The sequence below is a fragment of the Nipponia nippon genome, unplaced genomic scaffold, assembly GCF_047370975.1.
Source record: "Nipponia nippon isolate SJK-2023a ecotype South Korea unplaced genomic scaffold, ASM4737097v1 scaffold_14, whole genome shotgun sequence".
NCBI lineage: Eukaryota > Metazoa > Chordata > Aves > Pelecaniformes > Threskiornithidae > Nipponia > Nipponia nippon.
Genome location: NW_028262330.1, coordinates 1,673,956 through 1,699,712, shown reverse-complemented (window position 1 = coordinate 1,699,712; position 25,757 = coordinate 1,673,956). Strand labels below are relative to the sequence as shown.

Genomic DNA, 25,757 nt, shown 5'->3' with positions numbered 1-25,757 from the left:
GGGGATGATTTCTTTTGAGGTGGGAGAAGACCCACACACCTGCCCCGAGCGGAGCAAAAATTAAGCTAAAACACCTTGGATAATGAAGCGCAAACCTCAACCCAGAGGTCGGCCCGCGCCCCCGGCTCGCTGGGACTCCTGCCTCTCGCCGCAGGGACAGCCCGCCGGCTGCGCAGCCCGGTACGGCACAGCCATTTCAAAACAGCTAAACGTAGGCTGGCCCACACGCACACCTGCAGCCCCCAGCGCTAAGCCTGCAGTGAGGCCGGAGGGGTTTCCTCGCCGGCAGCCATAGCAGCGACCCGGCTGAACGAGGCCCTGGGACGGCTCCTCCACAAGCAGGGACCCTGCTCCGGAATCTTATTTCTCTGCCAGGGGGGACTGAAACGAGTGATTTAAGCCAGCAAATGGCTTCCTTGTGAGCGAGCAGCGCCTTAATCCCTCCTGCTGTGGGTTCGGTTGAGCCTGGCCATGTCATACAGATACCAACGAGGCTTCTTTCCCCCTCCCACCCCGCCATCGAGGGCCTGACCTGAATTGACCCGGCGGTTGCTCAGCCCACCGAGAAAGCGGCTGGTGCTCAGGCCCCCGGGAGGGCGATGCTTTTAATTCCCCGGCAACTCCCAGGGACCCGCTGCAGCCCAAGCACCGCCACCCCCTTGCAGGGCGGGATCAGCGGGAGCTCCGGAGGTATAACTACTACTAATTGCAGCTAAAACATGCTCCAAAATACCCAGCAAAGAGTTAGCAACCACCTGCCCTGCCGGGCATTTTTGCTGGTACACCTGGGCCACCCCACAGGCAATGCACCCTGCAGCGCTGCTGCCCACCACTGTCCCCCGTGTGCCCACCGCTGTCCCCCGTGTGCCCACCGCTGTCCCCTGCGTGCCCACCACTATCCCCCATGTGCCCACCGCTGTCCCCCGTGTGCCCACCGCTGTCCCCTGCGTGCCCACCACTATCCCCCATGTGCCCACCGCTGTCCCCCGTGTGCCCAACGCTGTCCCCTGCGTGCCCACCACTATCCCCCATGTGCCCACCGCTGTCCCCCGCGTGCCCACCGCTGTCCCCCGTGTGCCCACCGCTGTCCCCACGTGCCCACCGCTGTCCCCCGCGTGCCCACCGCTGTCCCCCAGAGGGACGCAGGTCCCTGGCACAGACCGGGGGCAACGCCGGGGTCCTGCCCGCTGCTTCTGGTCCCTCGGCAGCCCAAAGCGCCGCGCGGTTTGGCTGACGGGGCTGCGATGCTCTTTATCGCTGCCCAGGCTCCAGCAAGCTCCCAGCCTCCCTCAGCTCCAGCAAGGAGGTCAATTCAGTTGGTGGTAAAATACAAAACCACGGACAAGAGCCATGCACATTTTAAAAAAGAAAAAAACACCCTCACAAAACCCACAAAAAAGCCCAAACCACAAAGCCCGACCGGCTGCACAGGGAGGTGCCAGGCCTGGAGCCGGCGGTGCCGCGCCGGGCAGGGATGGCTCTTGCTCCCATCCCCTCTTGCCCAGCGCCGCGCAGCCCCGAGGACGCGCACATCTGCCTGGGGCCCTTTCCTCATCACCAAACCACCACGCATCACCCATCTTAAAAGCCTTTTGCCGTGCCTGAGCCAGACCTGGGCTTCACCGGTTGCGGGCACCAGCAGTGCCGCGCGCCCAGCCCTGCCTCCAGCACCGCTGGGCAGCCGCAGCTTTCCCAGCCCTTTATTTGCACCTTGGTGTAAATACTATTTTGCAATGGCCTGGAGCTCGGAAGAACACTACCTGATTCCCTGCGGAGGAAAACAGCCCGGCTGATTCAGCACAGCCAAGCCCCTGCCGAAGCCTGGGCCGTTGCCCTGAAGCACCCCCTACACAGACTCAGCCCACGCATCAGCTTTGGGGCTTTTAATTTAAAATAAGAGGCTTATCCACAAGAAAAAAATTAAAAAAAAAAAAAAAAAGGCAGGTTTGGTTGTCCCCACCCCAAATAAATGACGCTGCACTTGCACTGCCCTGACGCAGCGTTGCAGACGGGAGGGTTGGGGACACGGCCAGGCGATGCGGCACCAGCAGTGACAAGCTAATGGGGACAAGCAGGGCCAGCCACACACTTTCACGTCCCCCATGTAGTGTTGCTAGTCTGGACCGGCAAAGAAATCCCCTGAAATACCGCGTGCCCACCCTCCCCGGCCTCACGGGAGCTACCCGAAGGTGGGGGCGAGATGGGCGCTGGGAGGTGGGGGGGACCCAGCCCCTGCGGACGGCTCTGGCTCCAGTACCGGCAAAACTCCCGGGTCCCACCGGCCCGAGCCCCTCGTTTTGGGTCCCTCTTCCTCCGCCTCCCTCACTCCGTCTCCTTGGACTGCTTGGCTCGTTGCTTGCGGAGCTTAACGAAGGCCTGAGCCTCTTTGTCCCCCTTCCTGGACTCCAGCAGCCGCAGGATCTCGTCTCCTGCCAGAGAGGAGGGAAGGAATGGTGGGAGACGCTGGCTGCAGCCCCCTCCTGTGGCCGCGGGGCCGGCGGGGGCTCGGCGGGGCTCAGCACCACGTACCGGCGGGTTTGGGGTGGGTGAGGGGGAGGCGGGTCTGGGGCACCCGTCCCGCGTCAGCCTGGTCCTCGTCGGTGTCGAGGCCGGGCAGGTGGCAGAGGGGGAAGAAGGCTTCGCCCTCCAGGTCGTTGGCCCCCAGCGTGTCGTAGTCGAACACGGTCAGCAGCAGGCAGGCCCCCTCCTGCCGGCACTTCTCTGGGGGGATCAAGCTGCAGGGGGACGGGGTGCGGGGGACTGTCACAGCCCATCCCCTCCGTCCCGAAATTCAACCTTCGCTCCAGGGACCAAAGAGGGTTCCCCGGGGTGATGCTCTGTGGGAAGCCAACCCCTGCCCCCCGCAGCCGCACGGACCCCAACCCCTTCACAGCCCAGGGCCCCAGCCCAGCCCCGCACCAGCCTGCGGGACCCAGGTGTTTGGGGTGCCCCCACCCCAGCTCCCACGGCTGAGCCCCCAGTGGGGTGCAGGGGGTGAATCCCAGGGCAGGACCCAGTTCCCGGAGCAGCAGCCCCGCAGCAGGGGCTCGGTGGAAGCGCGGGTGGCTGCGGGGGGCCCAGGGGGCATCAGCCCCTACGTACAAATCGAAGGCTTCATCGAAGAGGGGGTGCAACTCGTTCCTCTTGCACTGGGTGGTCCGGGCCACCACCTCGGGGAACTCATGCCGGGGCTCCAGGGTGAGCTGGACGAAGGGGTCACTCGAGCCTGGTGGGGTGCAGCCGTCAGCCCCCTCCCGCCACCCAGCCGCAGGGGCTGGACACACTGGGGTGGCTGGGGGAGTCAGGGCACCCTCACCGCCCCCCCAGCCCAGCCACGCTCCTGGGAGGGTGCGGGAACATCCCCCACCCTGCCCACACCTGGGTCTGCCACGGGTGGCTGCAATGGGGTGACCTCTCCTGGAGACCTCCCCAAACGACAGCCAACCCGAGAGACTGTCCCTTGTCACCCCGGCATATTTTTCTGTCTGAGATGCGATTTGCAGGGTGGAAAAAAGCCGCCTGCCCTGGCTGCTGGCTTGTGCTGCAAAGTGAAGGCAGCGGGATGTGGGCAGCATCCTGCCTGGTCCTGCCTGCCGCATCCCTCTGGAGCACCCCGGACCGGTGCAATAACCCCCTTTGTCCCCAAATCCACCTCCTCGGGTGCAGAAGCAAATCAAGACAGAGGCCCATCACGCCGAGCACTGCCAGCATCTCTCCTACCCAGGGGCACATCGGGGACGGAGGGCAGGGGGTCCCGGGGCGGTGGGGCTCCCCAGCCCACCCACACCCACCGTTGGAGTCCAGCGGGATGAGGTTGGCGGCGTTGAGCACTTCCACGCGGAGTTTCTGCTCTGAAGGGCGGTACAGCGCTTTGATCGTCACGGCCCCGTACTTCTCCGAGCTGGTGTCCAGCTGAGCGGTGGAGTACAGGAATAAGGGTGCTGCCTTTCGGCACGCTTGTGGAGAGGATGCCTGGGGTCTGGTGGAGGCTGAGCGGGCACTTTGGGGTACTGGGGGGTGATGGGCATCCTCTGGGGTGCAATTGAACCCCCTCCTGCCCACCGCTGGGGCAAAACCAGCCCCAACAGCCCCAGGACTGGGCGGGTGGTGGGGAAATCCCACGTTTCCACAGGCAGGCTGTGCCGGGCAGCCCCGTGTGTGCAAGGGCGGGGTGTGGGAAGGGGCTGGGGGCACCATCCTGGCTCCTACCTGCTGCTGGATCCTGTTGCTGAAGTATTTCTGGATGAGTTTGCGGCTGGTGGCAGAGCAGAGGGCCAGGTGGGTCTCCAGCGACTGCGGGGAGGACGAGAGGTGACGGTCAAGCACTGGCACGGATCTGCAGCCCAGGGACACCCTCCCTGGAGGGCACCCAAAGGAAACCCCGGGAACCCCCACGTCCCCAGCACCCCATACCAGGAAGGCTGCGGTGTGGAGGGTCTCCAGCGGCAGCCCGCAGCCCTCGGCATGGAAGCACAGCTCCAGGCTCTGGGGAAAAGGACGCTGTTAGCAACCAAACACCCGTCCCTGCCGGGGACCCCCTGGCTGCCCCCCCCAGTACCTTCAGGGCACAGTGCAGCTTCTTGCAGCACTGGGTCGAGGGGCCCTGCTGCCCCGCGGCTGCCGACAGCACGGCCAAGGTGTGGTGCCAGAGGAGAGCGAGGAGGCTGCGGGGGCGAGGGAGGAAGGCTGTGAGCGGGGGTCCGGGGGGTGGGCTGGTCCTCGGCCAAGGGGCTTTGCAGAGCCCCGGAGGGAACTGGCTCGTCCCAGTGGGCTGAGCAGCCAGCCCCAAAGCGGGACGGCCCCACGGTGCAGGGGGATGCTCCTGCCGAGGGACGGTGACGCTGCTGGCCTCCGCCATGGTGCCTCCCCGGTGCCCTGGTCACCTTTTGAAGTTCTCGTGGACCAGATGCTCATTGAGATACTGCAGCTCCGACTCCAGGAACTTCATGAGCGGGATGATGGACTGCAGCAAGAGGAGAGGGGCATTGGGGAGGCCACGGGGGGCCGTATCCAGCAGGGCACGGTGGGGAGAGGGGCAGAGCACGGCTGGCTGGAGCCAGCAGGGCAGGGGGGCCCGGAGGGGCTCCCTCCCACAGCGAGGACGCAGGCAGGCTGTGCCCGGTCTGGTCCTGCTGCCGACACAGGCGTCAAACAAAGCTTACGGAGGTCTGGGCCCCAGCGCTGGTGTGTCCTGTGCCCCAGGCGCGGGGCAGGGAGAGGTGGGGAAGGGCGATGGGAGCCTCCACCAAGTAGGCAAGGGTTATTCACGGCTGCCCGAACAAGGTGGTCGAGGAGGGGCCAGGCCAGGTACTTACGTCCTCGGGCTCCCGGGTGTCATTGGAAGATGAGAGCTCCTGGATGTGTCTGGCGATGCCCTTTTCCAGCTGCCGGGGAGAAACGCAGGGAGGCACTTGGGCTTTGCCCTCTGCACCAACCTCCCCATGCCCAGGTCCGCCTTGTCTCCGTTCCAGGAGCATTATGGGCTCCAGGCCCCCTTGGGTGAGACCTCCCCACTTTGGGCCAGGTGAGGGCCAAGGGGGGTCAGCGGCAGGTGGTCACCTTGGTGGCCAGGGCTTGCACAACGTCCCGGACCTCGTGGTCCAGGCAGGAGACGGTGCTGTCGAGCTGGTTGTGCAGCGTGTGCTGGATCTGCTGCTGGTCGATGACGTCCCCCGTGCGCTGCTCCAGCTGGGCCCAGTCCAGCTGCGACGGCAGCTTTCGGATCAGCAGCCGCAGCTGCTTGATGTTGTTCACCACGATGCAGAGCTGGGGGAGGTGGGTCTGCTTCAGGGTGTCCCACACCCCCTGGTGCATCCCCCGCCAGCTCCATCCCCATCCCCATCCCCATCCATCTTCAGCCCTGTCCCCATCCTTTTTCTCATCCTCACCCCCATCCCCATCCTCTTTCTCATCCTCACCCCCATCCTCACTCCGCTCCCCCTGCTCACACCATTTCCTTCCTGTTTTTCCAGGATTATGGCTATTGGGGGTCAACTGGTCCCCATGAAAGCCAGACCCGGGATGTCAGCTGGGTGCTCAGCAGCTCATGCCCCTCTTTGCCCAGAACCCACGGCCAAATCCTGCCTCCTCCGAAGCAGTGGACCCTGCCCGACCCTGCCCCGATACCAACTCTGTTGGCTGCTTCGCCCTCGTTCTGCTCGTTCAGCGACAGAGCCTCAGCCCTCTCCTTGATGAGCCGGCAGTACATCAAGGCGATTTTGCACATGTCCTGCAGGATAGAAAAGAAACGAACGGGACTGAACTGGGCAGCACGGGGACCACCACGGGGCCAGGGGACCCTGCCACATCGGCGTGGGACACTGGCCCCATTCGTGGAGAAACGTCTCCAAGAGCAGGAGAGGAAACTCCGGCTGCTGATGCCTGTGAGCATGGCATCTGCCAGCAGGGCCCGGTATACAAACCTCCACGAGCTTCACCATGATCATGAAGGCTTCCTCGGGGTCTGGCCAGCTGAGCTGCTGCCAGGTCTTCACGATCTGGGCATAGCAGGTGGACAGGTCGACGGTGGACGTGCTGTGCTTGTTGTGCTCTCCGAAGGGCGTCAGCTGGGAGGGCAGAGAAAGCAAATGCAACTTAGCTTGTACGGAAAGGGGTCACCCCAGACAGGAGAGCTGCTCCTTTACTTTGGGGCTCTCTGGCCCATCATCAGCTCCACATATCCCGATGTTATCACCAGCCACTTTGGAGAGTGGAGGAGATGAGGATGAATGGAGCGTCCCAAGCTCCCACATCAGGCTGTGCCCCATCACGCTCTAACCCGGTGTTGTCGCACCACACTGAAGAGTGGGGCGAGGAGGCCGCGGTCCCATGGCTGCCCTCCCTCCCCTCGTCCTAAAGGTCGGAAGCGAAGGGGACGCTCACAGCATGGCCCCAGCGCAGGCTCATCAGCTTGCTCAGGCTGCCAGAGAGCAGAGAGGGAAGGGGTGCAGCGATGCACTGTGGGGCCAGGGTGGGATCAACTGGTCCAGGAGACCATGTCCCTTGTTGTGTATTTGGGAGAGGAACCAGCCGGCTCCTGGGCTGCAAGAGGCACCTACGTGGTGGTCTCAATGCTGTGAGCCAGGCTCAGCGGCAAGGCGTGGAGGGAGCTGGAGTGTCCCCAAAGGATGGAGGGAGACGTTCTCCTCCCCGCATTACCTGGTCCATCTGGACGGCTCTCTGTGCCCTCTCCAGCGCGATGGTGTAGGCCTTCTGCAGCCACTGGGGCACCGCTTCCTTGAACCATTGGTGGAAACTGCTCAGGGCCAGAGGTCCATCCCTGTGGACGAAGGCACCAGCTTCTCCAACCGCACAGGAACGGCACGGGGCCATCACCCCTCCTTGCTCTCCCTTACAAGAAACTGCCCCGAGGGGGAGGCAGCCCGTAGCACTGTGCTAAGGAGAAACCTCCCCCTGTCTGGAAGGTGAAGCCTCCATCAACCCCACTCAGACACAAGCCTGAAACCCTTCTGGTGATGCTCACATCAACACCAGCCACCAGCAGCCTCGTCTGCCTTATGTGTAATTAGTGATGTAGGTGAATGGGAAGCATTTGGAGTTCCTCTCAGTTAACTGCTCATTGCCTAGCTTCAGCATCTCCCCTCTCTCTGGGTTGGATACCTCTTTGGGAGGAAGTCCTTCATCCGATAGAGCTCCTGCAGGTTCAGGTAGAGCTGGAAAAGGCTCTCGGCCGTGGGCTTGGACATGCTGCTGTCGACCTCGCGCAGCTGCTCCTGGACGTGCTCCGCGACCTGGCGGTGAGCAAGGGAAGGGGGGCGGCTGTTAGCGAAGGTCCGGCCGGGAAGGCTTCGTCTGCTAGGGGCTCTCTGGAGCCACGGGGTGAGGGTCAACTTGGGGGACTCCTCTTCCTTTTGGGTGGCATTTCAGGAGATTCATTGGGTCAGGTAAGCAGATGATAGTCACTTTATGGGCACACAGGGAAAGATGGAGAGTTTCCCTGGCTTGCTCCCTTTCCAGGCTTGCAACAACCAGTTGCCACTTGAAACGTGGCCAAAAACCTCAGCCTGGCTTTAGACCTTAGTCCCACAAGTGCAGAGCAGCCCAGGCTTGCTCACCAGGCTCTCCAGCTCCACGTAGGCGATGAAGAAGAGATTCAACTTCAAGGTGCTGCAAGAGAGAAACGGGGAGTCAGGAGCCTGCCAGCCCCAGCCCAGCAAACCCAGCCCTGCAAACCCTCGCAGGCCATGCCCTTGCCGTAAGGGCAAGGACAGTGCAGCTCTAAGAGTCAGAGATGGGACCACAGATGCTCTCTGTGGAGCCCAAGAGCCAAGGAATGAGGCATCAAAGTGCCCTGTTGCTCTTGACCCCGGGGAAGGTGGACAAGAGGGGATCAAGCTCCGAAACCTACTTGATGAAGAATTTATTCCAGATTTTCTGGCACTGCTGGAGATCTCCTATCACCTCCAGAAGGAGCCTGGACAAGGCTTTGCCATTCTCCTCCATGCTCTGTAAAGGAAGGAACGGCTTGATTTGGATGCTCAGTAATTTTAAAATGACCCAGGCTCCTTTCTGATCCTATTTGTTTCTATGATTTGTTCTTGTGGGGTAGCAATCTATCATTAGATGCACATTAGGAGCACCAAGAAGTTGTCGGTAACATCCACTGTTGGCTTGTGCTTGCGTGGCTGGGCTGGGGACCACCTCCTGTTCTCCTGAGCATTGCACCAAGGCCTTAAGCTTCAATGCACCTCGGCAGCTGCAGGTAACGTGGCTCATGGTATTTTTAAGCTGGAAACCCAAATGCCTTGGCTGCATCAGAAAACTGGAGAAGCCTTGTCTCCGTCTTGTCTTCCCAACCCCTCGGGCCTCCCACCCCAAGCCCAGCAAATTGCTTCTTATAATGTCAGAGAGGCAGAGATAGGAACCGACCTTCACCATGGGCTTGAGGTGCTGCTTCTTCATGTGAAACCACTCCGCCGTGCCTGACTGCAAGAGAGGAGTGCTGGTGTGATGGCAGGGAAGCAGGAGGAGCAAAGCCAGCTCTGTCGCCCCCTTCCCTCTCCCTGTCCCCTGGGTGCAGTCAGGACCCAGCTCCGTGCGGTGGGAACCACAGGCTGGGACCACCAGGTTGAAGAGGGGCAGGTATTTCCCCCCCCACGGTGGTCCGTGTGGCTTTGCTGAGGTGTGGGCCTTGGGCAGGGGATGGATGGAAAGGGAGAGCTGCAGGGTCCCACCTCCCCAGGGCTGGGGAGGGCGAGATCCCTGGCCCCACTACCTTCAGTGCCTTGGAGACCATCTGGGGGAGGTCGGGGCTGAGCGTGCACAGCTCATGGAAAGCTTTCATTTTGCACATCTGGACCAGGACCCTGCAAAGTGAGAACCTCGAGTGAAACCCAGCACCAGCCCATCAGAAAGAACAGCCTCTCCCCCCAGAGACCCTACCCAAACAGACCTTCTCCTCCCAGCAACATCCCCCATGGGAGCCCAGGAGGAAGGACAGGACAGGACAAGTGTCCCAGCAGCTGAGAAGGGGGCAGAAAGGGCTCACGGGGGGTTTTGCTCAAGCTTACAGGCTTGTCCATCATGGTGGCCAAGCCATACGACCCCATGCACAGGCGGCACTGGTGCTCGACTCACCGGAGCAGGGACTGGAGCCTCTCCGTGGACCTCGGGACAGAAAGGGGGAAAATGATGCGGTACCTCCGGATGAGGGAGACCCCGTAAGTCAGCAAGGACTGGAAGGACTCGGCCAGCTCTGCTTTCTGGGGAGAAGGAAGGAAACGTATGCTTTCCTCAGCGGCAGAACCATGGCACCGGGGCGGAGGGAGCTGGTGGCTCCCGTTCCCTTCTAGCCTGCTCCAGGGATGGGAAAACCCCGTGATGCCTCGGGCAGCTTCTCCCTGGAGGGGCTGAGCTGAGCTTTGTGCTTAAACCTCATTGCTATGCATGAAAAATTCAGAGTCTCAACAGGGTGCTGGGATGCCCTGGGAAAATGGGCGGGGAAAAGTAGGAATTGGGTCATATTTAAGTTTCGCAGGGGGCTGTGAGTGACTTGATGGCAGCGATGGAAGAGGGAGATGTTGATGCAAAGAGTAAGGGCTTCTCTGCGGAGAGAGGGAACAAACCCCCGGGGCAAAGGGGCTCCCTGACCCATGGGCTGTCCTGGTCTCAATGGCTGGTTCTCCGCAGAAATGCCCCCCAGCACCCCTGGACCGAGCTCCTGCCCTTCCTGGAACACAGGGAGGGAAACGGCCCCGGGAGCTGGGAGGAGAGGCTCAGACTGGGTGCACGGGGGCCTCCCTCGGCCCCCCCCCGGGTGCCGCAGCCCCCTCACCTGCTCTGGCCTCAGGCGCTCCTGCACCCACTGGTACTCAATGCTGGTGATCTGGTGGAGCAGGCAGTTGCTGTTGAACTCGAGGCTCTGGTAGAGCTTGCTGTACGCCAGCCACTGCCTGGGGAGGAGGGAGAGGCTGGGCTGAGCCCCCCAGGGCTGGGGGGCACCCAGGGGCCAGCGTGGGGCTCCCCCACCCACGGCTATTGCTGGGATTGCAGGGGCAGGACCCAGCTCTCCTGGCGCTGCTTGGGGCAGGGGGCAATACCAGCCACGCTGAGCTCCTGGAGAGACCGGCTGCGGTCACTGCCCCAGGGAAGGTGTCAGGGCCCTTGACCCCCACCCGATGCTGCATCGTGGCTCCCTGGGCATGGGGTACTCACGCCATGACCTGGTGGAAGTCGGAGAGATCCTTCTGCGTGGCGTGCAGGTACAGCACGGTGCTGGCGTGCCTGCTCAGCTCCCCGTCCCAGGCGATGCTGCCGGCCTGCGAGGATGCAAAAGGAGGGTGAGGTGTCCTGGAGCAAGCTGGGCTGAGCAAGGAGGGAGACAGGCGCTGGGCTGGGGTGGGTTTGCAGGACCACGGGAGGAATGGGTGCCCCATAAGGATGCCAGGCACAGGTAGACATCATCATCACGCTCCTCCCCATCACACTGCAGCAACGTGTCGGGCACGATGGGCGCCCTTGCCCCCGCCCAGCTGCTGGAGGGCTGCTTCTGCCCCTCGGTACCTGGTGCTGCAGGATCTCATAGGACACCAGCTGCTGCAGAAGGTGACGATGGACAGTGTAGCTTGGCTGGGTTCGGCTGCTCGTGGTGGCCCTCTGAAAAGAGACAAGGCACAGAAGCACTAAAATAACTTGCCTGAACATGCAGGGATGCAGTCAGAGAGTAGGGACACAGTAACCCAGAAAGCATGGGGCCAGAAAGCCCCCTTCGCAGCTGAGCCAAGGGGTGCAGGTGCACCAGGAGCAAGGCCCCCATGCTGGCCTGGAGCTCAGGGGAGGGTCGAGCTGGTTTCCAGCACATGCAAACCCTGGTGCTGGCACCTCTGCTCCTGGGGCAAGGGTCTGTGACCCCAGGATAGGCCCCAAGGGACAGACAGCTGCCCCGTCCTGCCAAGGCAATGGAAAGGGACCCCCTTCCCCATCCCCTCCTACCTTCTTGTGAGTCAGCAGGAACTGCAGGTGACACTGTCCCCGGTTGGGGTACGTCTCCGTCCGTGGCTCCAGCTGGTACCACTGGTCGTCTGAGCAGTGCAGGTCCTGCACGCACAGAGACAAGGGTGAAGCCCCAGGCAGCCTTCCCGGGGAAGGAGCTGCTCAGGGACCAGGTCCCACTGCGTTAACGGGGCAGGAAGATGCTGTATTGGATAACTCTAGTATTGGATTAAACATAAAAGATGTGCAATCACTGAGCGAGTGTGTTGGAGTGGCTGGGGCACCTGCCACCGAACTGAGGGACTTGGCATCAATTTGCGGCTCTGAGCCGGGATCCTGGGTGAGCTCGGTGCTGCCACGGGGCTGGGACCCTGCCCAGACCCCATGAGGTTTAACCAGTGCCTGGGGAGTCACTCGGAGGAGAGGATGCACCGTGGTGCTCACCTTCAGGCGAAGGACCACGTTCCCCAGGAAATCGTCCTGCCCTTTGTCTTTGCGAGCATCTTTAAAGATCCTGAAAGGCATGAAGGAAGGAGGGGGTGAAAAGGTGTCCTGCGGCTGTGGTCGAGGCGAAGAAGGGCCTGCCACTTTCCCTCCCTCCTTCCTTCCAAAGGCAATTTTTAAAATCTAGCAGGCAAATAAGCATTTTGCAAACCCTCCTTCCTCTGCAGCCATTAGGGCCACACCAGCACCAACCGTTTGAGGCCGTGGAGGTCCGTCAGCTCCCCCAGCTTGTGCCGCACCGACTCCACCGTGTCCGAGTCCCTGTGAAGACGGGCAGGGAAGCCCACCGCGGGGGAAAGGAGGACATTTAGGTGATTGCAAAACAGTTCAGGGAGGTGCAATGACAGCAGAGAAGGGAGGGTGCTGTGGGGGAATATGTCGGGACTGAGGCCACCCCTAAAACCGGCTGTCCAGCCAAAATCTGCAAGCACATGGCTTGCCATAAATAAAATCAGGGCTCAGGCTCAGCCCTGCCTGGGCAAAGCCAGCCTAACGCTCTCTGCTCACACTGGTCGCATCCTGCACTGTGCACTGTTCCGGCAGAAAGTGATGGGGAAAGGGGTCCCCAGCTGGTTTCTGGGGCTTTTTAAAGGGTGCAGGTTGAAGGACCACCCCAGCCACCCTCCCAGGAGGCAGGACCCCGCTCAGGGCCGGGGCTGGGGTCGCTGGCTGAGGGGTGCTGCCACTCACCACATGTCCAGGTGGAAGCTGGCCATCTCCATGTCTTCAAACTCCCTGCAAGGCACCAGCAGGATGCTGTTACTCGAGCAGCATCCGAGGGACCGGCAGCAAGTAGGCAGGACAGCTGGGGACTACAGGCAGGAGGGTCCTCCCCGGGGAGACCCCAAACCACCCCAGGCAGCCTGGGGAAGTGGTGGCAGAGCCCCAAGGGAGGGATTTTTACGCTTTTGTTTTTCACCTCCCTGGACCCGCTGCATGGGTCAGACCAGAAGCCTGGCAAGCCCCAGTGGGCATCGCCCCAGCAGAGCCCCAGCTCCTGGTTGGGGCAAGTGGTGACCCCCCATCCACCCCCAAGAGCCCTGGGCACCCCCTCCAGCCCCCCGACGAGCAAAGCCAAGGGGTGGCAGATTACAGGATAAATGTCTCGTCCCACACCGGGCTGAGGGTCTGGCTTATGACTTGTGTGCGATGGATCTGGTCTTCAGGGATGAGGTCTTTGACCACAGCCTTCATCCGCTTCCTGTGGTCGGGGTGGGCCGGCTCCTGGCTCCTGGCCTCGATGCCCAGCAGGCAGTAGGGGTCACTGAACCCTGCGAGGGTGGAGGCGTGCAAGTCCCCGTCGGGAGCAGTGGCTGTCCCTTTTTCGATGGGACACCCACCCATCTCCACTTACCGCTGACGTCTTTACCCAAAATCCCCTTGGCTTCCTTCACAGTTGCTTTCAGGCAAAAAATTGGGCTCTGGAAGAAAGGAAAAAAAAAATTAATGCTTAATGGGGTCACCAACCCCATGAGGAAGGATGGGGCTTGAGAAGGATTGCATTGTCAGCTGCTGCTCATGCCAGCAAACAGCCCCGGAGCAACTCCCCCGTACAGCCCAGGGCACCCCGTACCCCAAAGCCCAAATCTGGGAGCCGGGAGGCACCACAGCCCCCCAGCACCACCCTGATGCAGGGAGCTCCTGGCCGCAGCATACTGGGGAGACGCCGCCTCGCTGCATACCTCCAGTTCCTTGACCTGCTGCATGATGACGCTGTGCTCCTCCGCATCCATGCCGAAAGCCTGGTGTAGATATTAGGGCTGGTGACGGATGCTGCCCTGTTAACGGTGGCTGGAGAGCAGCCAGGGGCTTCCCTCCGCTCCCCGGGAGCCAGCTGCAGCTCGAGGGGAGAGGAGAGGAGCAAAGAGCCCAGCAGAAGGGCTGGGGACCAGCGGAAAGCTCTTGAGGGAGAGCCGCCTTCCCACCATCCCAAGCCGAAGATAAATATTTCTCCCTATGGCTAGTATTTCCCAGCCGCAAGCTGTCCCAGCCCTCCAGCTGGATACTACCCCTACGGCTTCTAAAGTGCCCATTAAAAGCTCCCTCCAAGTGCTCCCCCTCTCCTTTAGCTGGGAGGGTGGACATGTCGGGGGACGGGTTTTGGGGACTCTGTTGGGGAGGTGGGGACCCACCTTTTGCACGTAGGCATAGAGCTCTTGGGCGTCTGCGACATGGTCGTGCTTGGGCTTGCCCAGGCGGTGCAGGATGGTGTAGAGGACCTCCTCGTAGAGCAGGGCCAGCTGCGGGGGAGCGCCAACACCTCGCCCGGGGCCAGGCCAGCGGGGACTTGCTCCATGCATCCCCCAGTATTAGGGGGGTGTTCCCCCCCGCAGAGCCCCCCGCCAGTCCCTGCCGCCCCCCTCCCAGCACCCAGCCCTGCCCGGCCACCACTGGCTGTCCCTGGGGAGCATCTTCAGGAGCTGAGCCATGTCCCCAAGCCCCAGCAGCTCTGCCACCCCCTCCAGTGCCACCAAGGGAGACCCTGGTGGGGCCACGCTCGTACCTCTCTCTTGGAGAACCGGTGGGACAGATCCATCTAGAGAAAGAAGAGAAGCAGAGAGGTTTCCCGTCAGTTCTCATGGTAGAGGGTGGTTTTAGGAGGAAACCATGGCCGGGCAGGGCAGGGCAGGGGGGACGGGGCGGCATCACCCGCAGCCCATGAGGGTGGGCTGCCCCAAGGATGCTGTGACACCCCGTGGCCGAAGGACCACCTCCTCCATCACCCACCGGCGGGGCAGCATGGGGGCTTCACCCCCAAGCCCTGTTAATTGAGGAGGGGGCAGCGAGGATGGCAACAGCAATTTGGGGTGACCCATAGGAGGCTTTAAAAGCCAGCCATCGGCCTCTTGCCCCCAGGAGCTGCTCGCTGGCCCGGCCAGGCCCAGCAGGACCAGGCTGGAGAGCAAACCAGCCAAAGGAGAGGGCAGGAGGCCAAAGCGCAGCACGGAGCGGCAGGCTGGGCAAGGCAGCTATGGGCAAGGAGGTGCCAAAAAGCCATCAGGATTTGTGACTTGAGTCCCCTTGCCGGAAAGAAAAATGAGCACTGCTGCAATGGTGCATCACTCGTTGTTGAGCTGAAGGTCCATTCCCCACTTGAAGGATGTCCAGCAATAGTGTTTACTTTCCAAAAGGCAATTAAATTAAAATGGTGCCGTGAGACAAAGCACAGCCCAGCTCCAGGGGCTCCCGGAGCCTACACAGCCCCTGTTGTCCCCTTCCTCAAATATCACCCCCCACTTATCCGGGCTCCGCATGGGTCTGGCCAGGAGATCAAACCACCTCTGCCAAAAATACCCCTTTCCCTGGCAAACCCCAGCTCTCAGCCCATCCTCACCCCCTGTTCCCTGCCCAGCGCCGAGGCTGAGCCCGTCCTGCATCTGCTTCTCTAACCCCGGTCTGGATTCAGCCACCACCGCGGCTGAGCAACTCGTTCCTGCGCGGAGCCTGGCTGGGTGACGGTGACTACCACCGCCACCAGCTGGGTGACACAGCCAGAGGGAGGGGGACCGGTGCCCCTGTGCCACCCGTTACGGCTCCCAGTGCTGCAAGGGGGCGACACCAAAAAATATAATGGAAACTTTTGAACCGAGTTTGACCCTTTCTGTGCCGAGGGGCGTACGCCGAGCGCAGCCCCAGCGCCCTGCTCAGCCAGGGCTGGCGGGGACGGGTGGATGGACAGGCCCTATCTGTGGGTCAGCCCAGGCCCCGAAATGACCTTAGGATCCCCTTAATAGAAAAAAAAAACAAACCACCCCCAGCTGGAACATTAACATTTGCTTATGGCAAATCTAGGGCTGGCATAATCCCCCAGCCATCTGGACTGAATTCAACTCTTCCACCCCCAGCGAGTTTAACCCTCGAGCTGCTTCTCTCCCACCTGCCTCCATGTCCCTTCTTTTAACCCCTGTTTGGTGCCGGCGGCTGCAGCGGCTCAGCAGCCCCAGCGAAAGGGGGACCTGTTGCACCCAGGAGGGCCCCTGCCTGCTCCTGCCTGCCCCTGCCCAGGGGACCGTCCACCTTCCGCTGCTCCCAGCACCATCCTGCCTGCACCAGGGCACGGCAGGCACGGCTCTGTCCCAAATCCTCCAGCATCCCTGTGGGCATCGCTGCCCCGTAGCAGGGCTGCAAGCACAGAGAGGAGAGAAAAAGGACTTTCTGTCTCTGCTGCCATTACTTATCAGCCAGGCACAAGCATCTGCTCCTGGCCCAGCAGTGGAGCAGCGGGAGAGGGCAGGGGGAGGACTCGCTGTTGATTTGGGGGGGCAGCCCCCATTGCTCCCTCCAGCCATCGGGGACGGCTGCTGCGGGATCTGCTTTGTTCTCGCCCATATGCGCACGGGACTGGTTAAGCTAAAGCTGAGCTGAGCCACCAGGATGTGTTTACTGCTGCTAATCCCCACGCCAAGAGCCCAGCTCAAATCCAGGAGCGGTGCTTAAATCCAGGTCCGGATACAGCCACCGGCATCCCCCCAACCTGTTAGCTGTGGCAGTGTCACCGTGCAGGCCAGCTTGGCTGCGGAGATGGTGACACTTAGGAGGGAGGACAAGTCCCTGGGGGGGACACGAGCAGGACAGATCATCCCAGGGTCCAGCATGGGGCATCGTGCCCACAGGCTCCCAGCAGTGCCGGGCAAAGGCACACAGAGCTGCAGGTGCCATCTCCACGGGGCAGACAGAGGGATGCCGTCTGTCCGGCCACTGCAGAGGAAGTCAGTTGGGTTGGCCAAGAGCAGGGCTTCGGGGGATCTCCTGGCAGCAGGGAGCCCGGAGGGGCTGGGAGGCACTGGGAAGCTGTAGCCGAGCTAAGAGGGGACTCGGTGCTGGCACAGAGCTGCAGCCGACCCTGTACCCAGCCCTCGGGTGCATGTTTGCACGGGTACGGTACCCCCACGTCCCCACCCCCACTCCTTGCTCGCCCTTGCAAAGCATCCCGGCCAGGAGCCAGGCTCGGTCCCTTTTCCCTCATCCCCCTTTCACAGCCTCAGCACCCAGCTCTGCACCCCGGGGTCCCCTTGGCATGGCCGCCCCAAGCCCCTCCCTGGGGCCATCGCATCCCAGCCCCGCTCCCCAGCCCCAGCCCCGCTCCCCAGTGCCTGGGTCACCGCCACCTACCTCGGGGCTCTCCTCCCCGGGGAGGGTCCCCGCGGGGGTCTCGCCGGTGGCATCCATCTCAGGGGGAGGCTCAGCGCGGGGCAGGGGAGCGGCTGCAGCTCTGCCTGCCGCTGCCGCCTCTCCCCCTCGCTCGCAGGCTCGGAGGAAACCACAGACCTTATCGCACCATGGCCATTTTAACAAGCGGAAACGTGCGCAGGCCTCCTTTGAGAGCAGCACGGGGACGCAGGCGCCCTGGCCCTGCTTCCCACCGCCCCGTCCTGCGCCCGCAGCCCCTCGGCGATGGGGACCTCATGGCGCAGACGGGGTGGGAGCAAAAGAAGGGTGTCACATCCAGTCCCTGCTATTATTTATGAGCAAGGAATTGGGAATAAGTAGACAGAAATAGTGCTGGGAAGGCAAAGCCCAGCAGGGGAAGGGGATGGTGGAGAGGATGGGCTGGAGCAATGGGGAGGATCTGGGCTCCAGCACGTGTATTTGGGATCCATCCTGCCCCACGAGCGCAGACGGGGACCCCACAAAAAGCAGGAGTCATCTTCAGCCCCCGGGGATGGAGGGGATTTGAAACCCGGTGCAAAAGCTGCAGGGGGGGAATCCCCGAGGCACCCGGGCGCGTCGAACAAGGTTGGGCTGAGAACTGACGCAGTTAGTGCATGTGCACTGGGAAAGGGCACGCGGCCTTTTTCCCCGAACGGGCTGTCCAGGCAGAGCTGGTTACTGAGAAAAAAAGCAGCAGGAAATAGAGTTAAAAACTTGTGCTTTACCGTCAGCTTTCATTCTTGTAAACACTTTATCTGATTGCAACTCGCAAAGCAGTTGCCTATCACAGACCGGCAGCAGTGCCCACCCCTCGAAGATCCCTATCGAAACGCCTGCACGGATGGCAAACGGGGGGAGCTGCAGCCCAGGCGATGACCGAGGGAAGAGCTGGTTTGCTCCTGGATGTTTAACGTACTCACACACAGAGCTAAGAGCGGGCTCGGAGCGGCTGTTGAGCTGCGCAAGCATTTGCTGCTCAGCGGACAGACCCACGGCCCGGGGAAGGACATCAGCCTGCGCTCCAGACCTGCATGTCACTGCTGCGGCTGCTCAGCACCCATGGGCTCTGCAAAGCAGGGCCATGGCCATGGCTGACACTACGCTCCCCACCGCGAGGAGGTTTTGTCTTTCCAGCCTTCCTATTCCTGGCCCCAGACGCTCCTGGAAGCCATACGCACGATGCTTCAGATGCAGCGGGGGGTTCAGCGGTGCTGTGTAGCCTGTCAGGGATTTCTGCTTAATCCAAACAGGAAACCACGATCATGGAAACTGGACGGGGAAGTTTGTCCCCTTAACCGCCATACGAGGCACTGCGAAGCGGCAGCTCCCGCAGCGGGGACGTGCCCGCCGGGAGGTGCCCTGCAGCACGCGGGCTCGAGCCGGGGCTGCGGGAGGATGCTGGCAGCAGCACCCCTGTGAGAGGACGCGGGGAGGCAGCCAGCCCGTCCCTTCCATCCTTGCAATCATCTAGTCCTTTAACTAAGGCGGGTCGCACTGTTTTAGCTGCTTTAGGAGAGACACAACATGCCTTTGCCCTGAAACCCTGTAAGAGCAGGTTATATTGGCAAAAAGGGTGCCCTGAAGTTGGGGGAGCGGGAGATGGAAAAGGACGGCCAGCCTTGGCAGTGGGTCGACGTGAGGGTCAGGTTTTCCTTATCCAGGGCAGCCGGCACAGGACCAGGGCTGTGAGGGTGCAGAGCACAGGCCCAGCAAGCTGGAGAGGCAGGGGGATGCCGAGCTAATCTAGGGAATAAAACCCCAGATATACAGCGAGACACCGAAAAGCTGAAATCCATCCCTGCTCTCACAGCGATCGTTCAGCCTCATCCCCTGCGGGCTGAAAAAAGCTGCCCGTTCCACTTCTGCTCTCTCCCGTGTCAGGAGGGCTCTTTTGTAACTGTCCCCAGGAACCAGTGCAGTAGCCCTGAGGAACCGGGCTTCAGCATCACTTCCCCTGCGCTCCCCAGTTTGGCGGCGGAGCCTCCTCGCCCGGCGAGGCTGCCCGGCCCCTTTGCTGGCAGAGGTGCTTGGAGGCGCTTGCCCAGCCCTGCCAGCCTCAGCCTTGCCTTTAACCAGCCTAGCATTCGCTTCACCTTGGGCAAACAGTTTAAAAGCATCTCCTTCCTTGCTGGTGGGGGGGACACGGCAGAGGAGCCGATTTCTGTTCTGCAGCCCTCTCCCCTGACACACCCAAGTGCTGTTTTGTTGACCTGGGACATCAGCCATGCTCCACTGCACAACGTTGCCAGTGGGAAGTAGAGATGTAAAGTGCACAACTGCATTTGAAAATGATTGCTGTCGTCTTTGCTTTTAGCTTTGATTGCAAAAGCAAAATCTGGCCTAGCAAAGAGCAACCACAGAGATAAAGGCAGGACGCAGACGCGACATCCCTGAGCTGCTCACACCTTTTGCTGCTTCTTGCCAACGGAAAATAACAGGGGTCAAAGAAATGTCTCTTCCCTCAAACAGCAAAGAGAGAGCAACGGGTAAGAGTTTAGTCAACCCTCAAATCCACCTCCCTTCTCCCTGTAATGCTGAAGAAATAAAATCCACTGCAATCATAAATATTGCTAAGCATCAGGCAATCATTCCCCAGCCAGGAGCCGGTGGCCGTGCTGGGGTTTTGCAGGTTTTAGAGAGGGAAACTTCAGCTTCGGTGTGGAAGTGTCTGTTAAAAAGCACTTTCCCCGAAAGCTCCCCGGCTGGTCGCCGCCCCGCGCGGGGCTGGTTTGCAGCTGAGGCACAGCCCGGCGGGGTGGGCAGCGCACGGCCCGTGGCAGCGGCCAGCACCGTCCTCAGGGAAGGGCTCTGCGCAGGGCTCCCACGGCTTTGAGCCTCTGGCTGTGCAAAGGGAGAGTTGTTTGGTCATCCTGCTTCAATAGCAGCAAATGCCCTTGTTTTGCCCCTGAGTTTTACCAGCAGCCACCTACCCCACAAAATACTGGGGACAAAAATCACTGCAGTCACAGATCGCATCGTATTTGCGCCTCGAATTACTCCTCGTCCGGGAAACAAGAAGAAAAGCCCTATAAAAGCAGCTCCAGAAGCAGCATGGGTTTCTGGTTAGTAGACACAACCCCAATAAACTCCATGCCCCAAACCTGCAGGACAACCAGCCAGGACCTTGCAAAACATCCCAGCCATCCCAGGTCAGGAGCACCGTAAAAGGACTTTGTTTTCCACAGGGAGTGGGTCAGCATTCCCCAAAGCAGACCTCCCTCCCCACAACATCAACCTGCCCCCCAAAATAACTACCCAGGAGCAGGTACCACAGATAGGCACCATACAGAGCCAACGCAATATAGAGCGAACCCCGCCATTCCTTTTAAGGAGGACTCATCCGAAAGGAAAAGCCTTTCCCTTCCAGGCTGCAGGGCTGTCGGTGCTCCCGTGGGGTTACAGGCTGCCCCCCGTATCAATAAAGTCCCGAGTCCGCTAGTGCCCAGGGTTGAAGGTGCTGCTGAGAGAAGAGATCTCCAGAGCAAGCATTATCGCCCTCTTTAAAGGGGATCTTCCCTGTAAAGGAAACCCTGGTACGAACGGACCCTCCGCACGCGTTAACAGCAGGTTATCTCCCTACCTCTTGGCTTGGTAATCCCGCAGCCGCAGCCTGCCCTCACCCTTATCTCGATCTCTTGGCTGGAAACCGGCAAATAGGCGAAAAATTGATTTCAACATGTCCCTCCCTCACTTCTCCTTTTAAACACGGGGTCCAATGACTCTGCAAAACCAGGCCGTGCCTGCCAGCGTTTGGCAAGGCGTACAGTAAAAGCACAGCACGGAGGAGAGGAAGGTGGTTTCAAAACGAGAAGAGGGATGGTCCTGTTCCGCCTGCGCGGGGCGGCCCCCGGACCTGCGGGTGCTGTGTGCCCTGGGACCGGCGAGTTCAGCCCCGGGAGGGACGTCCGTCGTTTCCCCTCCTTGTCTGCTACAGGGCCTTCCAGCTATTTCTGCCCTCACCCCGCAGCTTTCCTTCCCCGGGCTCTCCCGAACACTTTGAGTGCACCCAGCAAAAAGCAGCGGTACCTGGGAAGGATGGGGGGACACGCAGCACCCCCCACCCCATTTGGGACATCTCAGAAGGATGTGAAGGCAGAGCCCGTCCTTCTGGGAAGAGCAAAGGGGACCTCCAGCCACCCACGCAGGGCAGGGCGGTTGTGAAAGCTGCGTTTCCCCCGGGAGCCCCGGCCAGGAGCACGGGTTTGCCATGGGACCTGCCGGTTCCACAGCGGGGGCATGCGAGGATGACTCCGGTCGCACTGCCCGCCAGGCAGCGAGCACCCCGCTCACCCGGGGGGCTTCACCAGCCAGCCCCAGCCCCTCCGGAGAAAATGCCGCTGCGATGCCACGCTCTGCTCGGAGCTGCTCCAGCTCCCCGGGGAGCTGGCTGGGTCCCGGAGGGGAAAGCGTGGCGCGTCCTGCCCACCCTGACCCCGCTTCCCTGACGCCCCCCGGCACCCAGAGCCCAGGGCTGGCCTGCCCGGACACCGCCCCGGCTCAAACGCTGCGCCCAGCTCCCTGCACGGCGGCACACAGCGGGGGGAGAGCGCAGCCCCCCGGCAGCAGCCTCCCGTGTCCTTCAGGAGGTCACAAACTTCACGTATTGACCTGGATGCCATTCGTTTGGCTCGGGGCACCCCGCAACAGCTTTAAAATGTTTTCTCCATCACTGCCACGTGCTATGGGTACGCAGCAAATATTTCATCCACCTCCCTCTCCTGGAGAGATGAATTCGGTGTCAGCCACTGGATTTATCGTCCCCTCACCGCGGGGCCGGGGCAGCGGCAGCTCTCACCGCAGGGGCAGGAAAGGGGGGGACACAAACGTCAGGATCATTTCAGCTGCCAGCTCGGGGCACCCAGTTCAGAGCAGCAGGACCTGCGGCACGTGCGTGAGCCAAGGAGGGAGCCGGGTGGATGCCTGTGAAGGTGGAAGAACGCGGGGCTGACAGCCGGGTACCAGGCATGCCCCATGGCCAGTACTAAGCACCTTTGTGCCTGTCCTGGAGCACACACGCCAAATTATTGAGCCGCTTCAGCGCCGAAACGGCCCCTCCCTGGCTTTTCCACCGCCACCTCTCCCCACACGTGTGCCAAAGCCCCCGAGGAGCCCACCAAGCCCCGCAGAGCCGCACGCTTGGACGACGGGAGGAGGCTGCAGGGCTGAACCCCCCCACCGCCCCCACATCCCAGACGGACACACACCAAAACACGGAATATTATTGCAGCCGAACCGTGCCGCGGGGAGAGCGACCGTGTCCCGGCCAGAGCCCAGCCCTTACGGAGCAAAGTACATGGAAGAGGAGGAGGAGAGACTGAACTTGAGCAAGGGAAAGGAAAGGTTTAGAAAGATGGGATTTGCTGAAGCGAGCTTGTCAATGGAGCCCAAGCTGATACCTTGTGCTCCAGTATCCGGAGACCGTCGGTAATGTGTAGGCAATGGCAGGCGGGCGGCTGGGAGGACGCGGCAGAGATGGATCCCAGTCCGTTTGCGCCCTGAGGCGTGAGATCCAGCAGCCCCCGCCGGCGGGAACGAGTCCCCGCTCCTGCTCGCCGTTACGTGGGTCTCTTCACGTCCCGTTGGGGCCCCTCTCAGCAGCACGGTGACAGCCCTTGAGCAAGGAGGGTGCTGAAATACCGGTTTCCAGTTCAGTCTCATGATGGCAGCTCTTTGAGCTGACTCATGCAGGAGAGCAGACGGGTGAGTAACACCCAGTACGGCTGCAAAGAAAACCCTGGCCTAAAATGAAAACCTCCGCCCTGCGCATCCCGGCGTTTCATACCAACCCACAAAAACCCCACATCTGTCGCTTGGGCTTACTTGTGCAGCTTTAAACCTGAAACCGCCTCTCGGTCACAGCCTGTCTTAGCAAAACCCTTCTTCGAGTACCAACCTGGCAGTTTATGGCTGGAGGTGCCTGCAATGCGACCGCATCGGCCAACGCGAGCTGCTCACGGCGAGGGCTGGCCCTGCTGCCGGCTGCTCCGGGAATAGCTGGGTCCAGACTTCACCCCACGCCTCCTGCCACCTCCAGCGGCGCCGGCGAAGGGAGCTCATAAATCACCGTGTCCATCACGCGGCAGAGATGCAATTCGACCGTCTACTGCTTGGAGAGCGATGGGGGCTCCTCGCGCTCCCCGAAGACACACAGACACGGACAAACATGCTGGCCACGGTCCCTATGACCGGTCAGCGCATCCCCCCCAGCTATAAAAGAATTAATGAAAAATAACGATTTAATTTTTTTTCTAATAGGTCCCATGAAGCAGGGACCTCAAGGTAAAATCTGGGCAGAATGGTGAGGAGGAGGAGGGGGGGGGGGGGGGGCTCAGTCTCTTCCCCGGGCTGGAGGCAATCCTGGGCAAGCACGCACATGCCCGTCCTTCCAGGGTAAAGACCTTCCCCAGCCCCCAGGGATATCGGCAAGATTTCAGGGCTGGTAGCAGAAATCTCTAGTACTACCTGCAGTTCCTGCAGTATCAGGCTTTTGCATAAGATCTCAAAGCACTTTAGAAACACCGACGTTACACCACAGCGCCGTGAAGGAGGGAAAGAGCCGCGCGTTCGGAGCAGGGAAGCAGGCACAAGGTGCCGTGAGCGACCTCAAACGAAGAGCCTAAGTCACACCGAGGAGACAGAACCGTACACGGCAGTAGAAAATCTGTGCCAAAAGATTAACTGGATCCAACGCAAACTCTTCCCTGTGCCCCCTCTTTTTCTTTGACAGTATAATACCATCCAAATATTGGCATTTAACGGTACGGCTCTAGCTTTCACATGACAGCCTTTCTGCTGCACGGCTGATGAATCATGCAGGCAGGGACCAGATCGGGAGACGTATTAATGCACATTTCCCCCTGCCCTACTCCCACCCCCCTTCCAGGGCAGAAGCAGGCTTTCAGTCGCGCTTCCCTGCTTCTGTATGTAAAATCCACGCGGGCAGCAGGGCCGGCCGACCCTTCCACCCTCCCTAAGCCCTTTCCAAAGCAGAGCACGGCTCCCAGGTCCCATCAGGGCGATGGCAGCGAGTGCCAAGTATCTAAGCCAAGTCTGGGTTTTCAGGTTGTAAGGAGGGAGGCAGGGATTCCCACCGGCATCTCTCCGGCCAAACTCTGCACCGTCCTGAGCCCTGCTGCTCCCCTCAGCCGAATGCCTGCGTGAGCCTTGCTGGCTGGGACCGGCCCAGCCTTTTGGCCCCACAGCTTCAGCGTTCCCGAAACGTGCTCCGCTTCTCACCAGCGCGCTCCAAACGCACCGAGACCACGATCCATCTCTTTAGTTTGGCTCGCTCCTTCTCACAGACCACGCCAAGCTCCACGGAGCAGGGACACTCACCAGCAAACCACCGTAAAAAGCTCACAGCTCAAAAGGCACCGATTTAGCTCGCTAACACCCAGGCTGAGGAGAGGAATATTTCATTTATTCCAGCCTGACTCATCTGCTCAACATATTTTCCTTTTTCCAGGCAGCAAACCTCACGGTCTCTCTGCAGACCTTACCGCTTGTCCGCACAAGCGGAAGAGACTCAGCTCGAACCATGGAGCCCGGTTCTTATCAGAGCAGATATCGAAATGTTTCTTCTCTCAAGCACGCTCGGTTGCGGAAAAGATTTAAAAGACTGGTGGGTTTGTGCTGATTGCGGGCACGAGAGCCGCCCAGTGAGCGGTGCTGGGCGAGAGACCTGGAAACTTCGCGCAATCTGTGTCATCGGTCTGGGAGCAGCGGGTAACCGGGAGGGAGCCACTTTAAATCAGAACAGAGCACAGAGCGGTTCTGCAGCACCTGACAGTTGGACTGATGCGACTCAGGAAATTTAATTCACAAAACAGGATTTATTAGGTTCTTACCGGGCTGTAACGTTTTATCTCTGAATGCTTTCCTTCCCCACACACCGCTTGCTACAGAAAAGAACCCCGAGCGGCTCAGCCAGCCTTAAAACGCAGGGAAGCAGCCACGCGGGAGGACGCGAGAGCCAAGAGCGGCGCGGGAGAGCAGAACCTGGAAGATGTCCACCCCTGGGTCAGGGAGTTCAAGAGAATTAAGGCAGCGAGCGGCAGCTGGGAAGAGGAATGAAGCCAAGCAAGGTTCGATGTTACCTGCAGAGCAGCTTCTGAGTAACTTCTGTCCCACACGTGTCAGCACAACCCGGAGGGACCTGCCCCATCTCAGGAACCGCAGGAGCGGATCCCGCCTGGAACGCCGCCTCTCCTGCCCTGCCAAGCTGTACCGACAGCTGGAGCACACCGGGAGAGTACCAACTCCCCATCTTGTCAGGCAGAAGAGCGACCGGGTGGACCGCACCACCTTGGAGTTCAGACCTAACTGAGCAGAATTACCCTTTTATAAAAAAAAGGATAAAATTATGGATTGCTTCTAATTAGAGACAGATTTTAGAGGCAACAACTATGCTGCGTCCCTCCGCTACTTCTTCTAGCAATAGGTTACAACTTTTACAGGGACAACTGGTCTGGAAAAACCATCTGGGTGAAGTGTTAAGCAGCCGCCTCACCAGTTTACAACAGGAATTGCGAAACGGGTATTTGTTAAAAGATTTTAAGATCTAATTTTCATTTCACAAAGTCAGTCAAGAGAAATCAAGCGACTAATGTCACCAGTGGATAGCCAAGAACAAAATCCAAGTGATTTTGCTG

General features: G+C 60.7%; 1 protein-coding gene across 8 annotated transcripts; it reads right to left on the bottom strand.

Moving 5' to 3' along the window:
* Positions 1-1,868: 1,868 nt before the first annotated feature.
* Positions 1,869-25,702, bottom strand: UNC13D (unc-13 homolog D). 8 transcript variants are annotated; one of them, XR_015703136.1, is made up of 35 exons: positions 24,606-25,702; positions 23,569-24,504; positions 23,000-23,313; positions 22,503-22,734; positions 20,687-22,026; positions 14,459-14,491; positions 14,088-14,195; positions 13,638-13,697; positions 13,310-13,376; positions 13,049-13,226; positions 12,646-12,690; positions 12,148-12,216; positions 11,896-11,965; positions 11,452-11,556; positions 11,023-11,115; positions 10,675-10,778; positions 10,295-10,412; positions 9,598-9,722; positions 9,236-9,326; positions 8,890-8,946; positions 8,369-8,466; positions 8,076-8,127; positions 7,621-7,751; positions 7,159-7,279; positions 6,423-6,566; positions 6,131-6,229; positions 5,560-5,766; positions 5,316-5,384; positions 4,884-4,963; positions 4,559-4,664; positions 4,414-4,485; positions 4,210-4,293; positions 3,792-3,912; positions 2,530-3,226; positions 1,869-2,429 (listed from the first exon to the last, which is right to left on the bottom strand). XR_015703136.1 is itself a non-coding variant. In XM_087750496.1 (32 exons), exons 1-32 carry the CDS (start codon positions 17,122-17,124, stop codon positions 2,323-2,325), a joined length of 3,201 nt encoding a protein of 1,066 aa, XP_087606622.1. In that variant the 5' UTR covers positions 17,125-20,665; the 3' UTR covers positions 1,869-2,322. The 8 variants fall into 8 exon arrangements, 2 of the variants coding, with proteins under 2 accessions (XP_087606622.1, XP_087606623.1); XR_015703137.1 differs by lacking the exon at positions 23,569-24,504 and having other exon boundaries at positions 25,203-25,702; XR_015703135.1 differs by lacking the exon at positions 20,687-22,026 and having other exon boundaries at positions 23,569-25,702.
* Positions 25,703-25,757: the final 55 nt, after the last annotated feature.

Excerpts from the sequence above, each read along its gene's own strand:
- UNC13D (XM_087750496.1), bottom strand. The coding sequence starts at position 17,124 with ATGGATGCCACCGGCGAGACCCCCGCGGGGACCCTCCCCGGGGAGGAG. Across the intron at positions 4,294-4,413 it reads TCCACACCGCAGCCTTCCTG|TCGCTGGAGACCCACCTGGC; the intron begins GTATGGGGTGCT and ends TCCTCCCCGCAG. Across the intron at positions 2,736-3,102 it reads TTCGATGAAGCCTTCGATTT|CTTGATCCCCCCAGAGAAGT; the intron begins GTACGTAGGGGC and ends GTCCCCCTGCAG.